This window comes from Amia ocellicauda, chromosome 10, assembly GCF_036373705.1.
Source record: "Amia ocellicauda isolate fAmiCal2 chromosome 10, fAmiCal2.hap1, whole genome shotgun sequence".
In the NCBI taxonomy this organism is placed as follows: Eukaryota; Metazoa; Chordata; class Actinopteri; order Amiiformes; family Amiidae; genus Amia; species Amia ocellicauda.
In genome coordinates this window covers 3,361,514-3,389,087 of record NC_089859.1, presented here as the reverse complement: position 1 = coordinate 3,389,087, position 27,574 = coordinate 3,361,514, and the positions used below count along the sequence as shown (strand labels likewise).

At 43.7% G+C, this 27,574-nt stretch overlaps 1 protein-coding gene across 1 annotated transcript in view; it reads left to right on the top strand.

Moving 5' to 3' along the window:
- Nucleotides 1-14,829: 14,829 nt before the first annotated feature.
- The window catches only part of efnb1 (ephrin-B1), a 75,848-nt gene continuing 63,103 nt past the window's right edge, over nucleotides 14,830-27,574 (top strand). The window contains exon 1 of the mRNA XM_066714733.1: nucleotides 14,830-15,731. Within this exon, the coding sequence (XP_066570830.1) occupies nucleotides 15,613-15,731 (119 nt within the window). The 5' untranslated portion in view covers nucleotides 14,830-15,612. The remainder of the gene's footprint in view (nucleotides 15,732-27,574) is intronic.

Here is a 27,574-nt window from a genome sequence, read left to right as displayed (position 1 = left end):
CACTCAAGAATCCTTTTCAGCATCTAATGGGATGATTTGCTCATCATTTTGTTCCAGCCACATGCGGTAAGGCCACACGCTAGCGTGCGAAGATAAAAAAAATACCCATGATCACAGCACACATGTGGAAAGAGTGCCGCTCTGGGTAATGGTGCCTCTGCTTACAGCGGTGATTGATGATCTTGCGGAACTAATTCTGCATTTCTGGGAGTTCGGCGTGTCTCTTTCGGCGAGACAGAGATAAATTGGTCTTTGAGGAAATTCGATCAGATGCCTGGCTGTGACTTGGGGGCTCTGTCCGCGCTGCCAGCCTGCCGTAAGAGCCGCACACCGGCGCAGAGACACAAGGGCTCCGTGGCTCCTCTGTGAACAGCAGGGACCGAGACAATCGGGTAAAGGACCGGCTTTCCCCCGTGGAGATGAGCTGAGTGGCTATGCGCGCTGCTTTCAATGAAGCAATTCAGCGCATCCAGCTAGGCTCTCTGGGATTGATATTCGTGTTTTCTATGCAAAGCCGTTGACAGCATATGGATCAGGCCATTAAGTCCTAATGGTTTTTGGAGGTGGAGGTGTGAAAGCCGGCCATTATCAGGAGCTCTGTCATTGGCCGCCATCAAGCCCGACGTGCAGAGGAGCTGTCTGGTGAAATGAGGGGGATTCGAGTATCAGTGTGAAGATTAGTGCACTTTCACACTGTATTTACCAGTCAATGGGCTGTAGACGAGTGCTGCTCATAAAGTGTCCCTTTATTGTGCGGAGAATAAAATCACACACATGTTCACATCAGGACTGCGGTCGATATCTGAGATTCTGGAACACAGAAATTCAGGGATAACGTTTTATTTTTACAGCCCTCTTCCTGTAGAAACCTCTCACAACAGCAGGACACAAGACGACATTTAATGCTGAGTGAGAGTCAGAGAGGATGTATGCATATTTCTGTACCAGCTTCTTATTATTAGAGGTAGAGGTTATATATGGCTTTCAGTCTCACTCTCTGTTGAACCAAGTGTTATCAAATCTCAGCCACCCCCGCAGAAAGAAAGAAAAACAAGAAAATAACAAAAGGCTGCGTTCTACCCATCTCACATCTCTTGCGATTTATTCCCACAGGGTGAGCACCAAGCTGTAGGAAGAATCCCTTGATAAACTGGCAAGAAGTCATGGGTCACAAGTCACTTCTAATCAAGCTGTATCTCTCAAATAATGGCCCAAGGTATCTCCGCGGTTCCTGTTTGAGTTTCCCACATGTTGCTATTTCAGACTCCATTGTTGGAGGGTATTCCCAGCTTGGACCAGATCCAAAGGCAATACTAAGAGACAACTAATCATGTGAGGACAAAGCGCTGTGAGGGGCACGCTCTCCAGCACAGGGATTTACAGTTCTGTGCCTTTATAAAAGACAACGGGTGTGGCAGAACTGGAGAGACATGTCAGACGACGGTAAATATTCAAGAGCTTCCTGCCTCCTTTCTACTCTTGGTCTGTGCAAAGTTCAGGTCCCATTCGCACTTGTACGAGCCGGAGTCCTCGTTCAGCCCAATCTATCCTCTGAGCCGATAGCGAAACACCCAAACACTGACAGTAAGACTCAAAAATACGTAAAAATAAGAATAAAATCAACACATAGTAGAATCTGAAACGGGCCTCTTCGAAGGCCTTCATTGGGAAAAGCAACAGCTGGGTTTAATTGAAGTGTTTTACAGGAGCTGGGAATCCCCCCGGATCACAGTGAAATCTCAGGGAGGCAGTGGGATCGCAATACGCTGCAAAAGGCTCAGTTAAAGTCCGGTTACTGCTAATACGAGCTGGGTACGAGGAGGAGGTGGAATGGGTTTGTGTCATCGAGTGTGAGTGTTTTAATGTGAAATTAAAAAAGAAAATTGAACATAAGAAAGGAACTGGGCTGAAGTTCTGTCCCAGACCAGGCGTGTTTTATCTCTGGATTTCAGCTGCTAAACACATCTGGTTGAAGTGGGTGTTTTAAAAGCTTGATACATTAATTGCCATGTTCTCCTTATCGAGCTCTTTTATTTTCAGCTGGAAAGGAAAGTACCCACAACTTGCTGTTTGGCTATATAGTGAGTGGAGTGGAGTGGAGGGTAAAGGCTGCAGTGATTGCAGTGTGTGTGAGAGGGAGAGGAGTCTGCAGGGGATGTTGTCAGGCAAGGGAAACATCTTTTCAGACTCAAACGACTGAAACAAGACTTTCTACTCCTCGGAGCGGCTCGTGGCGATCATGTTTCAGACCCGCATCTTCTCTCACGGTGTCTCCGGTTCGCAAATTAGTATTAACACTGTACTGTGCCTGGATGGAGTCAGGGCCGTGCAGCAGATCACAAGACATTAATGCATCTCTCTGTTCTTTCTTTCTTTCTTCGATTCAAATTACATCAAGTCAACACAATTTCTCCTTCCACTCCACAAATGCAATAAGACAGAGCGCTCTTACCTACTGGGCATTCAGCAGCGCGCTTACAAGCCTGTCTCCATACGCAAGGCACTTGGCTGTAGAGCTATCCCTGATAAACACAACAACTACTCTAATTGTGTCCCTGGTTCCATCAAATCCCATTAAAATATCCCGCAATTGATTTTATAATGCTGTTGTCATGGTGTTGTTTAATCTTTCCTGAAAGCCCGACATTAGAGGAGCACAATAGTTCCCTTTGATGCTACACTTTAAATATTGGACAACAAGCAAATTGCTCATTCTTACGGTTTTTCAATAATTGATGGCATATTTTCTGCCCTTTAATTACCAAGGCCGCAGGCAGGAGCCTCGGACTGCAATAAAGTGGCTCATTTTACTGCCTGTACCTCGAATCCAAGACCTGCAGTGTTTTGTGTTTAAAACAAAGGGTGTAGAAAAGCTCAACTGTGCTTTTTAAACATTTAAAACTGTATGGCCGGGGCTGCAGCTCGAACTGATAGAGGACGGACCAAATAAGGTTTTTTATTTGGTGTCGAATAAATATATGCTTACAGGTTGATGAAGCCGGTGGATTAATCCATTCCTTGTTGATTTCCCTCTTGGGTTCTGTAATGGAGTTTTTTTGCAGACCGAAATTCATCAGGAAAGAACATTCAAGTTTATAGTCTTTTGTTGTTTAAAGACCAATTTTCTCAATGAATCTGAGAAAACACACTAAACAAATGCTAACACACAAGTCATTAATTAAATCAGTGGACTTGGCTCCTTTACCAGGATCTATACCATGATTTACCTTAAAGAGGGACTTGTATTCTTATAATCACTGAGATCTAAACAGTTTTTCTTTAATAAGTTGAACAGATGAGTATATAAGTATTAATATCGTTGTTTAACACGGGACATATCAAAGGGACGTATCATGTTGTTTCTACATTTCTCCCGTCCAAAACTGCATTCAGGCTGCGGCACGACTGTCATCTCTGACTAACGTCTCACACGTAGCGGATCCCAGAAGAATATAATATTTTTACCACACGCTTTTCTCAAAGCAAAAAGTTAGAAATAGGAATTCACCCCCGAGGCAAGTAAACATAATATCCAAGGTCAGTTTCTCTCAAGCATAAGACAATAAATCATAATCCGGCTTTATTGTGGTTAATGTTCTGCTATATTAGGAGCATAATTCTGCTGTCGAGTTGCTTACTGACATGCCTTTCTAATATCTGTTTGTCAAATCAAAGCTTTATTGGGTTACAGTGATTTTCAGAACTGAACTCTCTGCTTCACCGAAAGTTAGTACAACTGCGAAGAGTCCCAGTGCGAGAGCAGGCCTCCTGGTTTGTTGTTGCTGTAATTAAATTTGAGGAAGTACTGCGGCCAAAAAACAAGCAAACAAGGAAAACAAGGCGAACAAAATGAAAGTCCTTACGACTACTTATCCAAGAAACCTTAAATAGGATTGCTTACACTTTAGCTCACATACGATTCTCTATCCTTGTGTATTTTTGTACAGCAAAACATTATAATCCCTACACACTCGATATCCTCTTCAGAGTTGATCAGACTGAATGTGGAGTCGGCTGCACTATTGGTAATACATATCTGTGTGACTGACAACCACTTCTTCTTACAACTCATTTTACCCGTGCTATCTATCTACGTCTGATGTTATTATTATTGATTGTATTATTGATTACATTTTCTTAGTTCGTATGCCCTGTAAGAACACTTTGAATGGCTTTTCCATCACTTGCTCCACATATGATTGGCAGAAATACAAGTCTGACTGTTTCCATACTTGTAGAAACACACACTGGAGCGGTCTGCGCATGTGGGCTTTTATTAGGGTACGACACTCATAATGAATATGCAATGAGCTCTCCTGATTGAAGTCACGGTCTGATTGCTTTCCATTAAAAAAGTAATCATGCCGCTTTTATTTCGAGGCACTAAAAACTGTAACGGCGAAGGCAGCCATGGTGAAACACGCGTGGAAGGCGACCATTTCGATTTCATTTGTGCTTCATAATGATGGGGCTGGGGGTGGCTATAATTGTGAAATGTTGACATGGCACCACGATCCTTCATTAGATATTGATTGCGAGATCTGTAACTGTAGGCCGGTGACCCCAGCACTGCAGTCCTATTGAGCGGTCTTAGTCTGCACTCACATGAAGCCATTTGAATCTCGGCAGGCTTTAATTACAAATTAATATTGATGAAAGTTCGCACTGGGTGGAAAAAAAAAATGAATATATTGATATGTGTTGAAATTCAGATGATCTCCGCTTCCGTTAGCAATCTGTTTAATTATTCACACGAGAGCGAACCGGATTACAAGCGTCTGACTTTCTGTGTCGACAACTAAGACTCCTGTACAAAATCAGAGTGGGGAGAGAAATTATGTGAAGACAGGCTCTCCGAGAAGCGCATGTTCCTGACTGGGCTGAGGAAACACCTGAGGCATCTATCAAAATGCCGCTCTGATCTTATTTGTGTTTTTTTGTGATGGATATCCGTTCCTCAGTGTCCCGCTCAGCTGACTGACCCAGAAGTGATTCAGCAAGGAGGTAGTTGTGAGAGACGACACTTGTCAACAGATTGTGCTCGTTTGGTGTCCATTAATAACTAAGTGATCAAGGATCCTATCCAGTCTGTTTTTGAATGTTCCAAAATTGTCTCTTCAGCCACATCGCTGGGGAGTTTGTTCAGATTGTGACGCCTCTCTGTGTGAAGAAGTGTCTCCTGTTTTCTGTCTTGAATGCCTTGAAGCCCAATTTCCATTTGTGTCCCCGGGTGCGTGTGTCCCTGCTGATCTGGAAAAGCTCCTCTGGTTTGATGTGGTTGATGCCTTTCATGATTTAGTAGACTGGAATCAAGTCCCCACGTAGTCTCCTCTGTTCCAGGGTGAACACTCCTAACGTTCTTCTTATGACCAAGCATGTGCCCTCCTGCCATGAAGGCTGTCCGCTATTTTGTGTACTGTAAGCCTAGCATGCCACCAGCCCACCGATCATATCAATGGGAGGATATGATGCATCATATTCTCCCATTGACGTGATAGATGGTGCTACAGGTGCCACTCGACCACAGAGGGCAGAATCACCCCTAGGCAGCTTTGCTCGGCCAAGTGTCCACCCGTGTCCAGGAACTCCCGACCAGTCTATACATGGGTAAAGTAGATATCTGGGAAAGCAGTAAAGTAGTTTAAATGTAACTGTTAAAGCCGGAACGGTGGTCATAATCACTCTCACACTTTACTACACTGCTGAAGGGAATACACCTATAATTACCCAGGCAGTGCCGGGATTTGCCTGACTCATCGGTAACAAACTCGACACGAGAGAAGGAAGAGGAGGCGTCGCATCCAACTCGCAAATCACCCTCGGAGTCTGAGCGCTGGAGGCCCCGGTGCAGACATTTGCATATTTATAAATCATCCCAAACCGAGCCTCGGACTAGGAAACAGGACCGCAGGAATGTGAAATGTTTAATCATGAAGCAGCGTGCCGCCACTGTGCAGCCCCGGCTTCAGCAAAACGCCCACAGCCATGTTTAAAATCTCCTAAAGAGAGCTAATGCAGTAGAGATCACATTTAAAGTTTCTAGGAAAACAGTCTGGAGGTCCTGCAGCCACTTTAGGTTTCTCTAAAGTCCAGATTGAGCTGCAGTCTCTCGAGCGTGAAACATCCACGCACATATGTAGATCGAAAAGATTTTCAGAAGCTCGCCCTCGGGGGCTGAGTCTGCTCTTCTCCTGCGCTGTGAGGTCCTCTCAGAAGACGGCTATAGTTTAGTCTCATTTACACTCTCAAACGCATCCTGGTGTGGACGCGGCCCGGCGACGCACCCCTCAGACACTGCGAGGACGCCCTGGTCCAACTAACCGGCCCAGAGAGGCACTGGAGGAAAGGCAGAGGGGCTGCATCAGACCCAATAAGACATATGACTTTAATATCGAAGCTCGCTCTCCCTTTGCATCTGAAGGCCTGCCAAATGCTGATCATTTTATTACACTTATCTCAGCTGCCTTTCCAATTTCGAGCTGAATGCCTTCTAAAGTGCCTCCAGCTTTGTCAGTGTTTCAGCCAGTGTCTGTGAACTTTTACCCGTGTCTGTGTCTCATACTGTATTCCAGCTTTGATACCGGCTCTGCTACTCATTTAAATTCAATTTTTTTGTAGCCGTGTTTAACTGAGTCGTCTTGATTACAAAGTAAATAAATACAAAAAGTAACATTTATATCAATCTTTGTTCCAATTGAAAATAACAGTGCCATCTCCAAATACGTCCCAGGATAACCTTTGGGTTTCCACACATGAATAACATGAATGTACTTTCACAACACACAACTGCATATCGTATTGTGAAAACATATGCTAATGCTGACACACGTGTCACCTTTGATCTCAATGCCTACCCAGCCTTCAGTTTCTGAGGCTTTTGTCTGAATACTTTAGTTTTCACAACGATTGTTTTTATGTAAACATACCGAATTATTAAAGTCACCTTCCCTTGTGGCCAAACAGGAATTTCAACGTTTACATCAATTACATTCATGTGCGAGCGTCAGAAATGTGTCTTTAATACCGTGTGTGTGTGTGAGTTAAATATAAACTTCCTCAGTCAGTCAGTTACCTTTGGTGAGATATTTCTGCCCTCCTTTGCAATAACACTAATGAAATACTTGTGTGTAATGTGGCCTGTTAATGTGTGTCTGATATTGATTCCATGGAGAATGGGACGGCTGCCTGTTCCGCATTTTTCTCCTGTAGGATAATCCCTTTCTTCAGATAAAACTGGTTTAATATTGACACAGAATATCTCTGTCTGGGGGGGGGGGCTGCACTTCGGTATCTGTTGACTTATATCAGTGTGGAATGTAATTAGAATTAGAGTCAAGACAATAAATCTGAAGGTCTTATTGTGATTCATTTATTTGTGTAATTGTTTAATTATTTATTATATATGCTACAATGAAATATTACTATGAATGACTGTACTAATACTATACTGTTTCAGATTCCAATTCCAAACCAAATATAATAAAATATATATAAGTAAAGCCAAATGCTGTATGTGGAAAACTGTGTACACCACTTTTTCAGCATAACTTGTTAAGCGTTGCCCCCAGACCTGTTCTGGAATTAAAATACTCAGCGTTTCAACTGCGCCCAAAAATTAAGCTTCTTGTGTAAAAGCAGCAACATAATTTGTCCATTGTTTGTTATATTGAGTGGACTCTGAATCCAGACTCAATTAAAATGCCTGTTTCCACACCAATGTGTGATTTATGCTTCACTTCTTTCAAGTTAACACGTGGCCAATTATTGTCTTCTGCATAATGAAGCACAATGAATGTCCTCACTTGCCTCAAGTGACACTGACTGCTCAACGGGTGGTTTACCTGGCCCTGCACACCTTTCCAGCACATTCATAAGCTGTCAAACAAACAAATGGGGAAAAAGTCTAAGCGCACATGAAAGCATTATTCTTGAATGGGGATTTTTCTCAGCCCTGCTTTACACAAATGTCTGTAATATATTTGAGCAGCGGTCGGTCACTTTTGTCCCCTTCCTGTTCAGGAGCCACGGTCTTGGGTTAATGACTGATGGACTGCGAACCACAGGCCGTTTCTCACTGTCAAACGAGCTTGTCCGTCTCAACGCGCTGAGCCCCTAATTAATTAAATATGAGCAGAGCTGCGCCACTGTGATCCTCTGGAGCTGTCTGTCAGACTGTGGGGACGCAGGGTCCGCTGTCTGAGAGGTAAACAGAGTTCAAGAAATAGCAGAGTAAGCGATTTAATATAGTAAAATATATAGCAGTATTTGTGTGGAACATATTTAAATATATTATCATATTTATTTGAATATATGTTCAAACATTGACAGTATTTATCTTTAAACATTACTCCTCTGTTTATATCATTCTTGTTTCAAAATGTTTCCTTTCTTTTTGTGGAATGCTGAACTGCCTTGTAATGATAATATCTGCCCCAGTAATCATTAATAATAATAATAAAACAAAATAGACACACAGTGCATTTTTAAATTCAATGCTCTGTGTGCTGGAAATACGACCTCCCTCTCGGCGTATATGTTCTTGATATATATGAACATCTGAGGGGTGGCAGTGGGGGGCTAATGTCTTAAACCGATGTAAACTTCTCGCTGTATTTCTGGTATCAACTTTATTTTTAGGCGTGTTGAAGTGAAAGCAGCTCAATTCTTATTGCATGGCGCACTGGAAGTTGTTGGAGTTTTCTTTCCCCCAGTATTCAGAGTTAACTGAATAAAGGGTCCCTTTTCTGATTGCATTACACTTTCTATTTAGAAACTTCGTCAATGTGTTTTGCTAAGCCTGACATTTGCTTTGGCGTTGGATAATTCCTCCCGTGTCAGTTCTCTGTCACAGGACGCTATCTGACATCGACAGGAGACGCTGCTGTGGACAGCTGAGGTTGTACATAACATAAATACAGCTGGCCTTTTTGTTTTTAGCTTGCATACAGTATAACGTGTGCAGCATTTACAGTACAGGCAATCGCCTCCCCGCCCAGGAACCCGATCTTCCTCCTTCATCTTGTTTGTCAACAAATTTCTTCACAGCTGCGAAACTAATCAGGGAGTGCGAGATCCTACTCCCCCAGCCTCAAGTGTCCGTGCTGCTCAGACTCGGCTCCAGGGAAGTACACCCTCGACCACAGAAGGACACAAAAGGGAATGTTTTCCATGGCCTGGGTCACTAAGCACACTCCCACTGTGATTGGACAGGCCGCGTGGATCCGGGCCCTGAGCAGATTACACTCGCCTGCTGGAGCTTCCAACGAGAGCCACTCGTTCGAGGCTTAAAAAATATGTAAAAAGGCAAGAAAAATAACATGCCTCCAGCTTATTTCATTCATCTGTCACATGGATTTACTAATAACAAATAGCATGTAATAATAATAACACAACACGCGGCACAAAGCGGCTGAGTGGAAACGGTCTCGGTGGTACAGCTGAGGTGTAAAAGAGAATTGTGTTCGTTCTGCCGTCACTGAGGGACTGAACTGAGCCGTCTCACTGTGTGGGATGAATAAAATAAAGTGTATACATAATATAGGAATGCTATGGAAAAATCTGTAGGTTGTGATACTGACCTATAGCGAAGGATCAAACAAACAGAACAGTTTGAAAATAATTTAGACATAATCACATAGACTATAGCACTCTGCATCCATTAATAAATATCTGATACATAAACAGTAATTTCCAGGAGAGATGCAATTTGCTGCTCTGTTGCAATTAAATACAAAGGTCACATCATCATTGTGCCTTTAGAAGAACACATATAGTGTACGTGGAAAATGTAATTATATATATTTAAACAATAATTGTAAATAACTGGTTCATATTGGCTGGGTTAGTCCTTTAATTACAAAGTCTACCTCACAGATAATCAGTTTGGCTAAAGGGAGAAGCCAAACGTCAGACATTGTTCCCACGCTGTGCCAGGAGAACATTTCCAACGAACAAGGAAACCACACTGCTGTATCATATGTGTGTGATAACGACTTAAGTTATTGGTCAACTATATCAATTCCCAGCAGGGGTTTCTAACCTTTTTCCCTAAACGACTGACCTGCAAACAAATTTCAAAATGCAATCCACTTCAGCTCTGACTGATGGTTAAACAATTCTGTGTTCTGTCATGACCTGCCCGGATTAATAGATATTTTTAACTTTTCCATGAGCAGGAACCACATTATACCACACAGGTGCACAGGTGCAAGTGTGTCAAGATGGACTTTTACACAGAGTACGGTTGCAAGGAAGCAAAGTGTGTTGTGATCGTGAATAGGTTGCGTGGCCTGACGTCGGTACAGGAGGCTGAGTGACTCGTGTCCACAGCAACTCTCTACAACAACCTCGACAACACAGATTGCAGCTCCGACACAGCCTGAGGAGCCCAAGTCCGCCCCTCTGTCCCTATCAGGAGAATTCCAGCTTCTTCGACACACAAGCCAACAGAGCGAAAGCCCAACCCAGTTGCTGAACACGTACGAAGCTCTGAATACTTATTTTATGGAAAGGAACAGGATACATTGAAAGCACACAGAGAAAAGAACTAAAGTGTCTATGAGCGGTCCAGTCTGAGCTTCTGATGCTAAAGATGTCCACATGTGTTCTCTCTCCCTGCGCAGCTGATATAAACATGTTTCTTGTTTGTGTCCATTTTTAGGCAGCTAATTCACAGAAACATTTGCAAGAAAGTAATTTGGAAACACCTGTTTTGGAAACAGTTGATATTGCTTTTGTTTACTCAAGTATTTATCTAAATCTAAAACAGTAATCCAATAAAATAAATACACACATACATAAATGAATCAGAGTTTGAAGGCTTACATTCAGGTTTTCATTATCTTTCCAATAAGACTCCGCTCCTCAGCAGTCAGACTGCTAAAGATTTTAATCACAATGAAGCAGTTTTAAAAGTAATACATGTCTCAGCTCTGTGAGGACATTTTGCTCGATACGATACTGCTCGGCATTCACCAATTAATCTTTGAGCACACAGATATTAAAATGCACACATGCCATGAGTCAGACGCACAACTGTCAGTCAGTCAGTTTTAATTAAGTTAATCATGGGAGACTGGGGTTTCATTTTGTTGCACTTGATGTGTTACGATTCATTATGCAGAATTTGCTAACAGGGCGTATCAAAAAACGAGCAAACAAAACATACTTTCCATATTCCAGTCTAAGTGTGTGACGTGACTTGTCACCAAAAGTGACAGAGGAAGTCAAATCACTTTTATTATCCAAGAAAGTCTGAACAAGTAATTCTTCTGAGGCTGAACTTTGTATTATTATTCAAATAAGCGAACATTCGCCATCATTTTTATTTTCATATTTGAATGTGTTTAATGTTAATCCTGGGATACAATGAAATGGTGTGGTCTGCGTTATCAGCAGTACAATTTAAGATGCTAAAATTGGTGCCGTCTAATTTAAATTGAAAAAAAGAAAATCTCTCTTCAATCTCTCCTGAACGACAGATGAGTGGAATTAATCCTTTCATTTCCTTTGTATTGAAAACTACAAAGCAGTTGATTTCCAAAACCAAGAATTACAAGACAGGGAACACCTTGTAATTATTTATCAATGAAGAAAATCATTTGGTCAGTTAAGGGACCTGTAGTCCTCCAGTGCTAACGGATATTCAGTTGTCTTGTTCAGTAATTTGTTGCTTACTGGGGTTTGGTTGTGTACTTTGCGCTGTGGGTCGATTGCAAAAAACATTATGAACACCTAGTCCAGTTTGTGATAGTCCAAAATATAAATCATTGAAAATATGACTCTATAATAAACTAGCGTTATATGTAGTGTTGGGGAATAATAAAATACTACAATCGCTCTTACATACTCAGACTACAAAATTCCTCATTATATTGAAGCACACTTAATAAAAGTCCAGTCACACTGGATATGCTAAACTGTACAGTTCCTAATGTTATTCCACCATTAGATTCCCACCATTAAAACAGTTACCTGTAACCCAGCCATAAAACACTGGGCAAAACATAATAACAAACACTGCATCATGAATATAAAGCCCCTGATAAAGGTTTAATACCGAAACATTATAGATACATATATTTGAATGGAGACAAATTTGTTTTTGTGTAATACAGTGTGCGGGGGAGTTTTTGTTTATTTTTGTGTATTTATGAAAGAAGAGGAGATATAAAAGTCCAAGATTTGTATTTCACAGAAGACAATACTTTCTGCAGAAGAATTGCTGCCACAGAAAAATAAGAAGCAAAGATTCTGCCATAATAATAATAAACAAACTTTGTATAAAAAGGGTTACATCAAGTAATAAAACAGTCACCTACAGTAAAGGGTTTTATGGCTGAAACCTTTGCTCTGAGTTATTAGTCTGCTTGGGGATGTGCAGTTAATCCTGTCTAAAAACAACCTGAGACACAAGTGCAACGATGATAGATGTCGTTTCCCCTTTGTTCTAGCATATGGTCTGTTTTTATCTTGTCTGTTTTGTTACGGATTTATTTGTAGAATATTTATATACAAATTTAAAATGATCAGAAGATGAGTGTAGGGACATGTCACTACCAATGTCAATGGACTTTGAATCGTCCCAACTAATAACTGTGATCAATCGGAAACGTCAAGTGTCAAGTCATTGTATCCGCTCCACAAAGAGGCCCTCGTCGCTCCGCCCACCGCCACACAATCGCTCACCTGATTGGCTGGGGCCTGGGGTGACGTGGGCGGTGACCGTGTGGGGAATGCCGGGGCGCACCGGCCCCTGGGAACTTCAAATCCCATAATGCATCGCTGCAGCACGGCCGCACACGGGTGACGTCAGGCGAGCGCGGAGTGTTGTTTTCAGCGGGGCGCGAAGGTGTGCCAGGACTCGGGAGGGAAAGGTAATTAAAACAGCTGTTTATTCTTAAACTGTGTTAATTGAGCCACAATGATCACTTACTGAAACAAATAATGCATCTCACCGGCTCAGTGCGATATTCAGTTCGCTGGGTAAGGCGCTGTTACAGGCCAGGGTCGGGAAGGCCCTTTCTGACGTGACACTCAGAAGTGACCGTTTAACGGCTGTCACCCAAACACGCTTCTTCCCAGGGGGGCGACCGGCCGAGCGACCACCCTACACCCGCTAAAGACGTGCCCCGCCCAAGGGACTGACTGGGATCCGCTTCCAAACACGGCCATTAGTTCATACGTTCATACTTGTTTACAGTTACACTGTCAGCTTATGTAATTAACTGTTTTAGTAACCAGCTGCAATAATTAATTCAAAATATAGTCCAGGGAAACAGGAAATAACTGTACAGGTTGTCCAGAGTTAAGACAAAAGCAAAGCGCCAACAGCCCGAGGCAATCTGAATATGACAGTTGCATCCTATTTTAATAAATGGCGGAGCGGGGGCACGTTTGCATGGTGGGACAGCAGTGTGTGTCATCTAAACTTGCATATTATGAATACATAATACTGTGAACACTTTATTATCGAACATATTACACTTGCACATTATAATGAGCTCTTCTGAGAACATGAATGCACTTTTGCAAGGTAGCAAATCCAATTGTATCACACTTGTTAGGCAAAGACGGCTTACAGCTAAATGCTTTGTAAATGCACATAACCATGAAACAGCACATACAGAAACGTGTGGGACAGACAAACGCCTTGTATAATAGTTTGGACACGTTCTCACTGGGAGTGGCTGGAGATATAGCAATCTATGGCAATGTTACATTATGCAAATATATAATGCATATTTGATTCTTTATTAGCTGTTTGGAGGAACATACAAATACATACATTTTGACAGGCGGCTTCATCCTACACGAATCACAAGTTACCATGAAATACACTTCTTGTAACACCTTGTTTACCTGCAAGTCGACTTGTGAACAAGCCTCACAAATTGACTGAACGACTCACAGAGGTGACAGTCAGCTGAAATGTGAAGCATCCATGTCAAACAGAATGTAAGTTTTATTGGGGGGGTGCAATCATTCAAAAGGGTGCCGGCAGAGGGCGACATTGATCCACAGAACAATCTGGTTCAGAAATGTGTCTGCCGGTTTTCTTTCTTTTTAAACATATATATTTATATACACTCACACACACAACGAGGCTATTTATGTGCAGCATTTGTTTATGTCTGTATTCATTTAATTGTGTGTTCTTTATTTTTTCTCTATGCTTTATACCTCAAATGCTCTGATTGCAACGTCGTCGAAATCATGCATGACATAGACCTACTGGTTTATCAGAAGTATTAATAATGAAATTGCCAGATTAGTTTTGAATGATATTATTTTATTGTATTATTATTATTATTATTTTTTTTTGGGGGGGTCTATATGGTGAAGCTAAAATAAGGCCATATTCATCACTACAATATGAGAGGAGAGCAACATGTAAATTCTGCATCATAACTGCGAAAATGGATTGTTTTAAAGGTTATGCTTTTTCTTTCCCTTTTCCAGGTTAGAGCACTAATAAAACCAGTTATTTCGGGATTATTCAGTCATGTGGGACAATGAGTCAGAGCAGTGTTGAGTTTGTGTGGCACTTGCAGAGGAAGGGGAAAAACGCCGAGTCAGTGGAGGCATGTCAGTTTTAACTGTTTGTGGGGAGATGTGTGTTTCATTGTGAGAGATTAATAAACAGCGACACAATTAAAAATCAAAGCCTCTCCAGTCTGAGCCCGGCATGTGCTGGAGCCGAGGACCCCGGCGGCCGCGCTGCGATTGGCTGGCGGGCCGGGGCTGCGCTGCGATTGGCTGGCGGGCCGGGGCTGTCCTCCGCTCGCCTGAGCGTCACATTACTCGGGCGGGCTGCGCGGGAGGGGCGCAGTGAGACGCTGGCAGCGGATCAGTGAGCGAGAGCAGAGCGAGCGAGTCAGCCGAGCCCACCGCACCTCACCTCCCGCACCTCCCGCACCGACAGCAGCCGCAGTTTGGGATGCGCTTGGCTCTTGAGCTGTGATGCACACGGCACGACGCAGGAGCAGGCATCAGGACACGCACCGAGCCGCCGGGAGTGCAGCCTCGCAGGACAGCGCCGTGCTTGGGAAGCCAGCTCCCCCGGGGCAGACCGCGCCGTGAAGCGCCGTGAAGCGCCGCGCAGCAGCCGCTCGCCCGTGGACGCACTTCTGTGGAGTTGTACAGCACTTCATCCGTGGATGGATATTTGTTCACCGATTTAAGCGCCGGGCAGCGACTTGTAGTAGATGCGACTCTGAGGAGAAGCTCGGAGTAGCGAACTATCACCTTGAACCCAGAGAGAGAGAGACGGAGAGAGGGCACCTGTCTGATACCCGCACCGACACCACTTTACCCAGGAGCCGCAACTCACGCAACTTCGAAGTCCGGGATTTAAACGCACTGCCCCGCCAGTGCCTCGCCTCTGCGCGGAGCGACCTGCCGTGTCTGAGCCGGGCGCACGGGAGTGTACGGTACAGCCGCGGTCTGCGCTGCGGCTCGGCATCTATGCGTCCAGCACGGCTGCAGGGTGCACACGCCACACCGTGCGCAGAGTCGCTCTGGGTCGAGAACTATAGCGGGAGTTACACCGTGTGTCCAGCGCCGAGGGAGGTCTGATCGCCGAGCGGCTCTGTTTCCCCCGCCGCCGGCAGGATGGCTGGCATGAGGAGCTGGTGGAAGTATTACCTGTGGGTTGTCGTCGTCATGTGCAGATCCGCGGTGCCTTTAGCGAAAACCCTGGATTCAGTGTTCTGGAGCTCCGCAAACCCCAAGTAAGTGCCCGTGTGATCGACCCGTGCTGTGGCAGCGGTGTGTGCGGCGGGGCCGGGGCCGGGTCTGACTGCGCCTGTGAGGCGGGCAGTCGCCGGCGCCGAGCAGGTAAACCCTAATGAAGGGCCAGCAATGAGCGCCGCACAGACCCGCACTTCACTGCTTATTGCTGATCTGGCACGTTGCCTTCTGGGGTGCATCTATCCATCTATCCATCTATCCATCTATCCATCTATGACAGGAAAAAACGCATACAGATCCGGATCAAAGCCCTCTCCCACTGGCGGGCTGTGAGGCGCTCCTCTGTCTGTAGTGTGTTACTATGTACACAGTGTGTTTCTGTAGTGTGTGAATATGCGCACAGTCTGTCTGTAGTGTGTTACTATGTACACAGTGTGTTTCTGTAGTGTGTGAATATGCGCACAGTCTGTCTGTAGTGTGTTACTATGTACACAGTGTGTTTCTGTAGTGTGTGACTGTGTGCACACTGTGTTTCTGTAGTGTGTGAATATGTGCACAGTGTTTCTGTAGTGTGTTACTATGTGCACACTGTGTTTCTGTAGTGTGTGAATATGTGCACAGTGTTTCTGTAGTGTGTTACTATGTGCACACTGTGTTTCTGTAGTGTGTGAATATGTGCACAGTGTTTCTGTAGTGTGTTACTATGTGCACACTGTTTCTGTAGTGTGTGAATATGTGCACAGTGTTTCTGTAGTGTGTTACTATGTGCACACTGTGTTTCTGTAGTGTGTGAATATGTGCACAGTGTTTCTGTAGTGTGTTACTATGTGCACACTGTGTTTCTGTAGTGTGTTACTATGTGCACACTGTGTTTCTGTAGTGTGTGACTGTGTGCACAGTGTTTCTGTAGTGTGTGAATATGCGCACAGTGTTTCTGTAGTGTGTGAATATGCGCACAGTGTTTCTGTAGTGTGTGAATATGCGCACAGTGTTTCTGTAGTGTGTGAATATGCGCACAGGGTCTGTTGTTCAGGGTCTGTCTGCGCTGCCGCTCGGGTAACAGTTTTGGATGGGCGGCTGGGGGCCACATGTAGAGGGTTGTTTTCCATCCTCCCTAGAATTACATATTTTAATTTATTTCATTGTTTTTGTTCTCTTAAAGGCCCGTCACAATGTAGTTCCCCTGCTTTGGTGTAGTCAGTTGAGGTGAAGATTTCTCAGAAGATGAATGCCGTACAGGCTGCCCATTTTGATTTCAGTGTCCCCACACCATATATGCAGAAACCCTCATCAGTTTTGCAATTATAGATTATTACCACAATTACAAAACAAATGTAATGGCGCCCAGGGCGAAAAGATTGAAGCACAAAGACAGGACACGGCTTCCTCGCATATCTGAAACACTTTCAATGGGCTGCTTGGAAAGTGAAATGATCTGTTTAGGGCGAAGCTGTAAATGACAAAAAAAGTTGCATGAGCTTTGGAGTTTAGGTTACAATTGGTCTTTAAGCATATACGATTTTATTGTATTATTATTAACTTGAATTGTTTAATTAATCTTCCCCACAACGATTACGCAGCGCCTATTGCAGAGTAGCTTTTTAAGATTTTAAGAGCTGTTTAATATTTACATTAACTACTGTTTTATTTTGACAACTTTGACAAACTTGAATGAATAACTTAACACTTAATTTTAGAATTGCTTTTTAAACCAGTGATTTTGGGTTTTTTATATCAGCCTTGTGTATTATTTCTCAGTATTTATAGTTTCCAGTTAGAGGTTAATGTCAAATGCTTAAAGTATCGGGTTATACTTTTATATTTCCAAACTTGTTTTACTGTTAAGGTCTTTCCACATACGCTTTAAACAAATGCCAAGGTTTACAATTTAAAACTAAATTCTTAGACTCTTTACACTCATATTTGTGAAGGCCTGGTTTATAATGGTGAAATGGCCTTTTTTGCTGAGGTTTCAAGGATTGGGTGGGAAATGTGTGAGGATAAGAGCAGTGCTCCCCCGAAGTCTTGATGGGATTGATCACACATCTGCACAGGGACAGGTGTGACAATACTGGCATTGTTGTTTTACAGCAGCTGGTGGTTATTGTGTCAAGTAAATTGCCATTTGTTTGTTTATCCCATCAACTGCAGTTCTTGGCTCTGCTGATCCCTCGCTCTCGCTCCGCCATCAGAGCAGATTGCAGCCCACTGTGGGCCTGAAAGAGCCTGAACCACACTGGAGAGCTGGGCGCACGTTTCTGAGATGGCCATCAGTGTCGTCTTCCACAGAGAGCACACACAACACAGCACAACACAGCGCACAAGAGTCGGGGAATCGCAGGTTCAGAGATGCTTCGCTCTGCTCAACGCCGATTTGAAGTTCAGGTTCAAAGTCATTAACAAGCAAAGCATTTTGTCAGGATTCAGACAGTGATCAATTCTGATTAAATAAATGGATCCTTCTTGTTTAAGGGGTATAGGGCCAGCTGGTAAAAAAACCTAAATATGTAGAAGCCCTTTCTTTCCGTGACCGCCTCACTTTATACATGCTAAGCAAGTCACTTAAGTGTCCACTTAAGTGCAGCCATGTTTGTGGCAGAGCGCAGCAGCCATTTTGTGCGAGTACAGAAAATCGCATTTTCTGTGTAGTGTTTTTGGTTCATATTGGACGAGGAGTGAGACGGGTTAGAGATCGAAGGGGCACATATTGAAATTTCAGTTTACAACTATGGATAGGCCTATATATTTTAATTGATATGCCAGACATGGAATTAGTACAAAGTCCGCTTTCCTTCAGTTTGTCCATCTCTGTTCTGTAATTTGCCACAGCAAAATAGCTGACACCAACAGGACATAATACAAGAAAATAGTTTTTTTCAGTTTGGTTTTATGGATTTTAGATTATTGTTGTACTCTTTATAGAAATACATTATCTTGTCTTTTCCAACAGCCAATGAGAATGTCTTAAATATCACAATTTGATGGTATTTTAGACTTTTTGCTCTTGTGTGTCTGTGCGCTTATTCCATAGATCTGGAGAAAAATCTACTGCAATGTTCGAAAAAAATTAAAAATAATAAAAAAAATAATCATAATATAAATGCGCCGTTAAGGAATTAATCCAAAAAAACAATCTGAAGATTTCAAATAATTGTTTCCAAAATCCAGCAGCTCTACAAAACACAAGATACAAACTCAAAAAGCAAAACAGATTTATTTATGTCCCCAGTAATAAATGTATAGAAAATTCCCTATTGGCACATTACATTTTAAAGTTCAAATAAAACAACTGATCTCTCACTGTTTTGTGTGCATTATTTGTTTTTATACTTTGTTTACAAGTATATATTTGGCAGCTAAGCGTAGATAAATGAAAAAGTCTATTTTTAGTGGTGGAGGCGGCAGCTCCTCCGCCGTGGAGCCGAGTCGTGGCAGTGCGTTGTGAACTGAGGAACGAAGGTGTTCCTGTTGAGACTAAATAAACACGGCTTGAGTTCGCATCGTCTGTAATGGCTTTATGGCCGGGCTGATGGTCCGGGAGGAGATGTGTGGATGTGTGACTCTGAACAGACGAGGAATAACACAATCCCAATTCCACGGCTGCTAAATCACTCTGAAGAGCCGTGTGAGGATTTCCAGAGCAATACAGCAAGTATCAGCACTTGACTTTGTGCTAAGAAGCGTTTTGTCTTAAAGGCCCGTTTTGTAGATTTATTGGCCTCTATTTGGCTGCATATGAAAGCGCTTTTCCCAGGTGGTCATAAAATTAACATTTTTGTTTCTTTTTATTTTTTTGGTGGCACATTTAGTCTGTAATTTTCTCATTAGCCCGGTACCCTGCTGTGGGGGTTCAGAGTTTAAAAACCCCAAAGGTTTTTGATTTTAACGGCTGCAATTTGCACATGAAGACGGATGTGCGTTTTCTCCTGTGAGAGATCAACAGGCCGATAAAGCCACGTTTTGTCGTCGGCTGAATCATCTGGGCCGTTGAACCTCTGTAATTGTCCCAGTCGTGCACTGAATGTACGGGTGTACCATTTTATTTAGGCTGTACAACCTGTGGGGTTTTGCTTTGTTGAACTTTATTTGGTAGAAGTTAATGAGCAACATTTTTATAACTGTTCAGTGTGCACTTGTAGGCTTCTCAAGATCCCAACTTTCTCTTGTACTGTGTGACTCAGACAGCGCCGAGTCCAGGCCAGGGCAGTGAAGTGTCAGCAGCGCTTAATCAGAAGCTGGAAGAGGGTCACCTCAAGTAGACAGATGTGGGATATAAATAAATAAATACATCAATACATTCAGGGTTTAATGATTGTTGGATTTCCTGCCTTTCCCTCCGAATCCCCGGTGAGAGAGCACGGCCGTTTTTAAAAGACAGGCAAAATGTTTATTGGATTGAAGTAGTTTCAGCAGAGAAAAGCTTTGTCCACTGCAGACCAAAATCATTTAAAGTTGACTGCAATGTGTAAACAGTTCAAGATGTATTTGGAAAGGAGTTTGTTGACATTTGACCTATAAATATATACGGCATCTTTTAAATGAGTGTATCCTTCTTTGTGACTTAGATATGCGTCTTTATATGTATGCAATCACGCATTCTTTCATGTCAAACATTTTCCACTGATTTTATTTTTGTTGGAAATGTGTATTTTTTGTATTTAGGCAACAAGGGTCACATGACACAAAATATGTGGAAGTCGCTCGTTCCCTGTAAAGACAAAGGGCCGACTGCTCTCCGTACAAGTCGGACGAGACGCAGGCAAGGTGGTAAACGGGCAAATAGATTGTAATCAGATTACAAATTGATTGATGTTGCCAATTTAGCTCCCATGTCTCAAGAGGAACTGAAATGACAGGGGAATAGCATGTCTGTCCTTAATTAGCAAAGACTGATTTGTTAAGTTCCTAATAGGAGCAAGCTGGCGAACAGCTAGGCACTGATTAACAACAATGTACATGCAGAGAAGCCTTTTATAACGTCAGGCCAGGCTTTCGGGATCTTAAGAGAGAGGGGTGTAATAGAAGAACATATACGTATAGATACACAGACAGTATTGCATCTCCTTAAAACATGGGTTACATCGCGCGGTGCCACGTAATAGAGTTGTGAGTGGAGAGCAAGAAGGGATTGTGATTGGAGCGACCGGCTCCTGGACTGGGTCGGTACCAGAGCAGACGCTGACGTGTTTTATCTGTCTCTGAGATTCACAGGGTGCTGCACTCCTCCCCTGCTCGGAGACCGGTGCTACTAAAACTCATACGTTTACTCTGCCGTCTCCCCCCGGGAGCCGTAACAATACAGTCCTGCCGAGCGCGTCCCGGCGCAGACTGAGTTATGTTTCCAGGGATGCTGGGCAGGTGCTGGCGAGTTACATCGCTTGGAGCGGGCATTTTTTCCTCTCCTCAGACATTTATTGAAGGAGTCCCCCTCCCCTTTTATATCCCAAACAAGGACACATTTTTACTTGATTCACTTCAAACCTTTGCTTTGAAACGGCCCTCGGTTTCCCAGAGGCTTAATATCCAGTGTGGGGCTGGTGGAATAAGAATAATAGTTGAATGAAAATAAATGAGATCTAATTTCAGCTATCAAGGAAAACTCGAGTCATTGTGTCATCTGGCCTCGAGCGATGTTAACCATTACGTGGAGCAGTAAGTTGGCTTCGGCTGCCATTAGTGCCGTTCCTGCGCCTCGCTCTGTCACAGGCCTGAAGACAGACTGACATTCTTCTTAAATGGCAGTTTTATTATTTTAACCTTATGATGGGGAATTAAAATTTAAAATATATATATATCTCAAGATTCGCTGTGATGGAAATTGCATCGGAGTTGATTAGTGAATGCTGTAATTATGCTAAAGAGGTAATATAAATGGTTTGGCTGATCGCATCACATTGATTAGTCGTCTCCAGACTTTCCGCTGGAAATGGCGGTGCTAATGCCGGTAATTCTCGGTTTGGGATAATTGTTCAAGTTAAAGCGGCAGTTAAATTGTACAGATTTTACTCCATTAGCTGCCATGGCAACGCCCGTTGGCTGTTTGTGTGCTCGTCAAAAATAAAAGGAAAGGAAATGTGAAATCTCTCTTTCTGCAAAAATATTTCCAGTGCACCCCCTGAGCTCTGAAGAGCAGCCGGCGCGGCTCGACGCAGGGAGTCTTCGGCTCCCAGCGGCTCGGTTAGCACCCAGAGTTAGAGTAATACACCGGAACCGAGTCATTCTGAGCGCTGTGCATTGATTTTGTTGTTGTTGTTTTGTTGGTTTGTGAATGTAGTCCTGCATCTGGCGCTTTCAGGGGCTCTCTCTCTGCCCTGGTGCGAGTCCGGCGTCATGTATAATAAATGGCAGCCTATTGAGTTGCCAGTGTTTAATGTATTAAAGTCAGCTGTAGAGAGAGCGAGAGAGGGAAGGAGGGAGGGGGGAAGAGCAGCCAGTGAGATTGCCGTTGCGATCAATGTTCTTGTGATTAAAACTGACAGTCCTGGGATTAACTTTGTCACAGTTTAAATAGGCAATGCCAACCTTCAGCTCTTTAATAAACCTGCTCGGCGCGCTAGGTTTAGCCCGGTTTACACAAGAAAGAGACTTCCTCTCGCAGTGTCACGTAGGCTTCTCCGTACCGTCACCTCCCTCTACCTGCCGCCCGAGCACGTCTCTCACAGGAGGCAGGGCTTAGAGCCACCGCGGAACGGCTTACCCGCCGACACTGCCAGAGTCGACGCCGTGGCCCTGTGGGATTAGGCACGGTCGTACTCCTGGAGTGGGAATCCGTCTGCGCCAGCGATTGTCTCCGCTCAAACTATTTCGGGCGGTCTGGGCAGTTCAGACGATCCGGACATCTGTCAACAGCGGATCCCTCCAGCCTGTTTGTTTAAGAGCAGGGCTGCGGTATTTCTGGATGTTTTTTCTGCAGAGTAATCGGGAGCTGGCGTTTCCTTTCATGTCCCAGAGTCCAGCTCTTGTCCTGCTTTGTGTTCGTTGACCAGTCCACCTACATAGTCAGTGCCATGTTGGCCGAGGGAGTCATCTCTGCAGTAAATGGGAATTATTATAATTGTCTCTGATCGTTTGGCTCATATGTGCATGTAGCTGGTTTCTGAAAATAGGATGTAGGAAAGTAGTGAGTGCTCAATCAGACCTATCGAAAGATCATCCCACAAGATTAAAACAATGCCCGAAAGGTCAGTCCTGCTGGATAAATTGTTGGTCAGGGTTTTTATTGACTGAGAAAAGGGAAGTACATCGCTAGGGCACCGAATGTCTTGCAGCGATTGAGAGAGGCTATTTCTGGCTGTAAAGTCATAGCCTGTCATCTCTTTTCTCTTCCGCTAGTGAGGTTAGTGGAGAAAAGGCCCGTCTCGCCTATAGGAAGAACTTAAGCAGCAAGAGGGGAAAACAGGTTTCATTTCTGCTTTTTATTCAAGGGGGGAAAAGGGAATATTATCTGATTTTAGAGATTTCTCAGTTTTGTCCAGTTGTCCCAACAATTAAGACAATAAAATATGAATTCAAGAATTTAAAATGTCAGTTGTTTATTTTTGTATAATACAATTACACATAATGCACCCAAATGATTAACTTTAATTAAGACCAGAAATCACCCCCGAACGTTTTGTTCACATTAGTTTCGCCTCTCAAAAATTTTGAATTTCCTTAAAGTTGCAAAGAAAGTCACCATAATGTTAATCAGCTTGGAATTATTAAGCAAGAATTGCACTATAAATAGTTCTGTATTTCCTTAAACCTCTCAAATTGCAAGCCGACATTTTCTGTAATTCAGTATCGGACAGATTCTCGTTTCCCCTCAATAGTTTTTTCTCCCCCATGTTTTTACCAGTCCGACCTGTTTGTGTCTCAATACGATCGTCAACAAGGTTCACTTAAGCCATGCTGTAACCCAGTTTCTTACATGATAAGCCGAAATCTAATGATTTCTTGTTCAGAGCCACTGGACTAATAACAGCTAAATCCAGGAGTTTATTGTAAACCCGAATCTCTCTAATTGTTATCCGAGGGATTAAAATTTAAAACTAATTTGCTTTTTGATGTAGCCCCGGGCATTGACGAAATCCAGAGAAGTGACATTTATACAACAAAAAATTTCTTGTGAAGCCGTGGTTTCCCCACTACGTTCCCTCGGGAAAACGAGGATCGCCTTTCATACATATAATGTTTTTAACAAATCAGACGAGAGCTCAGAGTTGTTTGGAATAAGCTTTAAATATTTTAGCTTTCCTTTTTTTCTCTGTAAGAGGACTGTGCCTTGTTACAAAACATGCAAGTAAATCAGGCTATTTTTCTGTTTTAAAAGAAAAAAATGTATTAAATACAATATTACAATTTATAACTGTTAGTTTGATTGTTTCATAGAACTATTATCAGCTCTCCTTCCCTGGAAAATTGGCTGACTTAATTCTACATAACCTCACTAAGAATTGCAAAATACTTTTTATGTTTATTTAACTGTATTATGTAGACAAAAAAAAAAAAAAAAAAATGGCACCATCTTACAGCTCCTCAACACAAATCTAAAACATTCAGCCTAAAATGGATTAAAATCCTGGTCGTTCCTTTTATTTTAAACTAGTCTGTTTTGGTAACACAATCACATAAATGTCCCAGCCCTGTATTTATCATTTGATCACTGTGTCATTAAAATCACATTTCTTGTCTTCGGTGACATGTACTTAGACACCGAAAAGGGGAGGCGCGTCTGTAGTATCTGTCTGTGTTTTAGGTCACGGGTAAATCGAGCTGTATCAACAGTTCTCTGAGTACAGGGTTCGATTCTCGTCCCCTCAAACAGCCGTTCCCATTGGTGTGATTTTCTCGGTGGCGGACGGGTTTGTGTATTCTGATGAGCGTTGCTGTTTTTGGCTGAACTTGACTGAACTCATATAAATCCAGGGGACTCACGGATACCAAGACAAGGGCCTAACACCAGTTCGAGCCCCTGTTCAACCCAGTAGAGTCTATGCCTCCCAGCAGGTCGGGCACGGGGGGTGTTTCTGACGATGGGCAGACGTGGGATTTCACAGGCGAAAGTCAGACCGTTGGCCATTTCCCTGTGCATGCCTCTCCGTGCAGAGCAGCACACACATGTGCCGGTACAGTCGTGCCACACGTCCCCCGCGCCCGCATTGCGCCTGCATTACAAGCCGCACTTTGTCATGAGCGTAATCCCTCCCCCACCACCCGTCACAGGCCCGGATTGACAGTTATGGGCCGAGCACGGCGGTGGGATGCTAAATAATTTGCTTTGTTGTGCTGTCTGCGTGTCGTTCTGCCCCCGAGTGGAGCGGCTGTGGCATTAGATCCAGGCAGAGGACGCAGATTATTGTAATGGACTCTGACAGTTCTGGGGCTGAACTGCCGAACGCTTGAAATAGAACACACTGCGGGAACAGGCGCACAACTCCCCTGTTTTTATTTCTTTTGCCATTTGTACAATTGCACTTTAAGTAGCTTTACTCTCTGGATCGCTTGTACGGCGACTGAGCGCTGGCAAGACATAATGCGGTTTGAAAGCCTGACACAATGCACAGAGCAGGGGTGAGAAACGCACAGAACGAGGCTGGGTCCCGAACGCACATCGTACCCCGGCGATGCATCCCGGTGCTCCGAGACGCCGTGGATCAGTCCTGTGTGTTTGTGGCCGAGAGGGAGAGGGAGAGAGAAAACAGTTTGATCTTGTAAACGGAGGAGACGGCGGTTGCGCGACGGTGCCTTTGCGTTGCCGTTCGGAGGGGGCAGTGGAACGGATGGAGCTGACAGCCGTCCCAAAGCCCGTTAGAACCCACTCTTCACAACACGGCTCCCTGAATGGCCGAGGCCCCATCCTGCTGGGCCGGCTCCGCTGTGGAAGTGTGTCATTGTGCCAGATGGACCTCTCACACAATACTGACTATTAATTATAGACCAGTCTAATCCATCCACAGCAGAGAAATTAAAGTGATGGAAACCATTAGCTGTGCAGTTAAACGGCGACACCCAGTCGTCAGCATTTGTGTTGTAATAACAACCCCAGCTGCTCGAAATACTGTTCATTTCCCTGCAGTCCATTTTTGAATCTCCTCTGTAGAGTATATATAAAGTGGAAGCTCATGGTTTGATTTAGTGTCGGAGGTTTCGTTTTTTTGTCTCGTGACTTAAGCCGGCCTCACAATGCAGCCTTGAAATGACAAAAGGCCAGTTTGCATCAATTCCTGAACCGTTTTTTTGGTGTGTGTGTGTATGTGCTTTTTTTTTTTTCCCCTGCTGCCTTAACCCATCGGAGCAGGTCTGATGCCTTTAGTCGTTGCTATGCAAATGCCTGTCTGAAAGGCCCTAGCCCAGCGCGTCGGGCGGAGAGAGAGTCTGGATTAAAAGTCACGCTGTCGACGCCGCCGCTCGGCTCCAGAGGATCTCCGGCCTCAAACCGCCAAAAGCAGTGGCAGCTGTGAAGGCGAGCTCAATGGCGGCTCCCCGGGACGCCAGCGCTGATCCGCACACTTTCTTTAACTCAATAGATTTAAAAAAAAGAAAAGCAAATTACACACACAGGCCAAGAAACCCCTGCCCACACCTTCGCCTGAGTCCTTTGTGAGCCTTGAAGTTTTTTATTTATCTGTTTTTCGAGACTTTCCAGTTTCGAACAGTGCCTTTAGTTGTTTTTGTTTTTGTGAAATGGAAACTTGTCATTTTCTGTTTCGAATTTACTGAGGTAGCCAGCCCCAAACAATCCGTCCATTTTCAGTGTAAGATCCGTGTGGAGAGAGTCGGTACATTTCAGTGCATCCTACTGTATACTGTGTGTGCCGAAGAAACGGTCATTGTTAGTGAACTTTACTTGTTCTTCAGTTTGCCTCTCAATTTAATTTGTCTTCAGGCAGATGTATTTGCTATGTAAGCCAGGGGAATGTAATGTCCCACAATTTAATTATTGTGATTGTCTCATTGATTTATGGAATCAAATGTTCACAGATTTCCCTGCTTCTTTTTGTCCTCCCTTTCTTTTTGTCTTCATGTTATTCTTTTTCCCTGATCGAGAAATTTCTTAGACAATCGGAGACAAAGGGGCTGCAGCAATCACAGATTAGTCCTGGAAACAAAAGCGTTTGTTTTGAGAGCTGTGAGCCACCGGGTTAAAATTTCAGGAAACGCTTGACAGTCGGGCTCTGCCAAAGCTATCTTGGGTTTCTTTTCAGTGCCTTCTTTTTTTAGTTAAAATGACAAACCCTGAAGATGCACTTTCCCCACAGGAGGGCCCTGAGATGGTCTGATGGGTAAAGGTTACAACAAAGGTGACACAGCAGTCTGTGCTGTTGAAACAATGAGTTTTTTCATCCAAAAGTGTTGATTAATTCAGCAAATGTAAACACAATCAGACTTTAATTCTGCATTAACCACATTCAAACATTTCTGAAAGTAGCAAAGGAGAACTGAAGACACACATTTTATCCGGTACTTTCTGAAATGTCACACTTTGTTACGTATGTTTTAGAGCAAGTTAGCATTTACGACTTTCAGAAGATATTTATCAGGAAGACGGAACTGACAGGAGTTTCCCTTGCTCTGTAGTACTGTTAGAGAGCGAGTACCTGCCATTTCTGACCTCAATTATAAGGATACGTACTCTAACACAAAACGGCAAACTGCTGCGGCGTCATAACAGATGACAAGGCCTTTCATTCGGGGAGGAACTGGGCTCCTTTATTTATGTAACTGGCTCCGGGGGCCGAGCACTCCCGTTTCCCTGACCCCCAGATCCCCGAGGCGCGCCGCTCGCCGTTGTAGACATACGGGCTGATAATTGGTGTTTTTGCACGATACAGCTGCCCAGCAAACCCCAGAGTAGCGCAGCGCAGCGCGTGAGTCTGAACCTGCGGCGGTCGCTCCGCGGAGA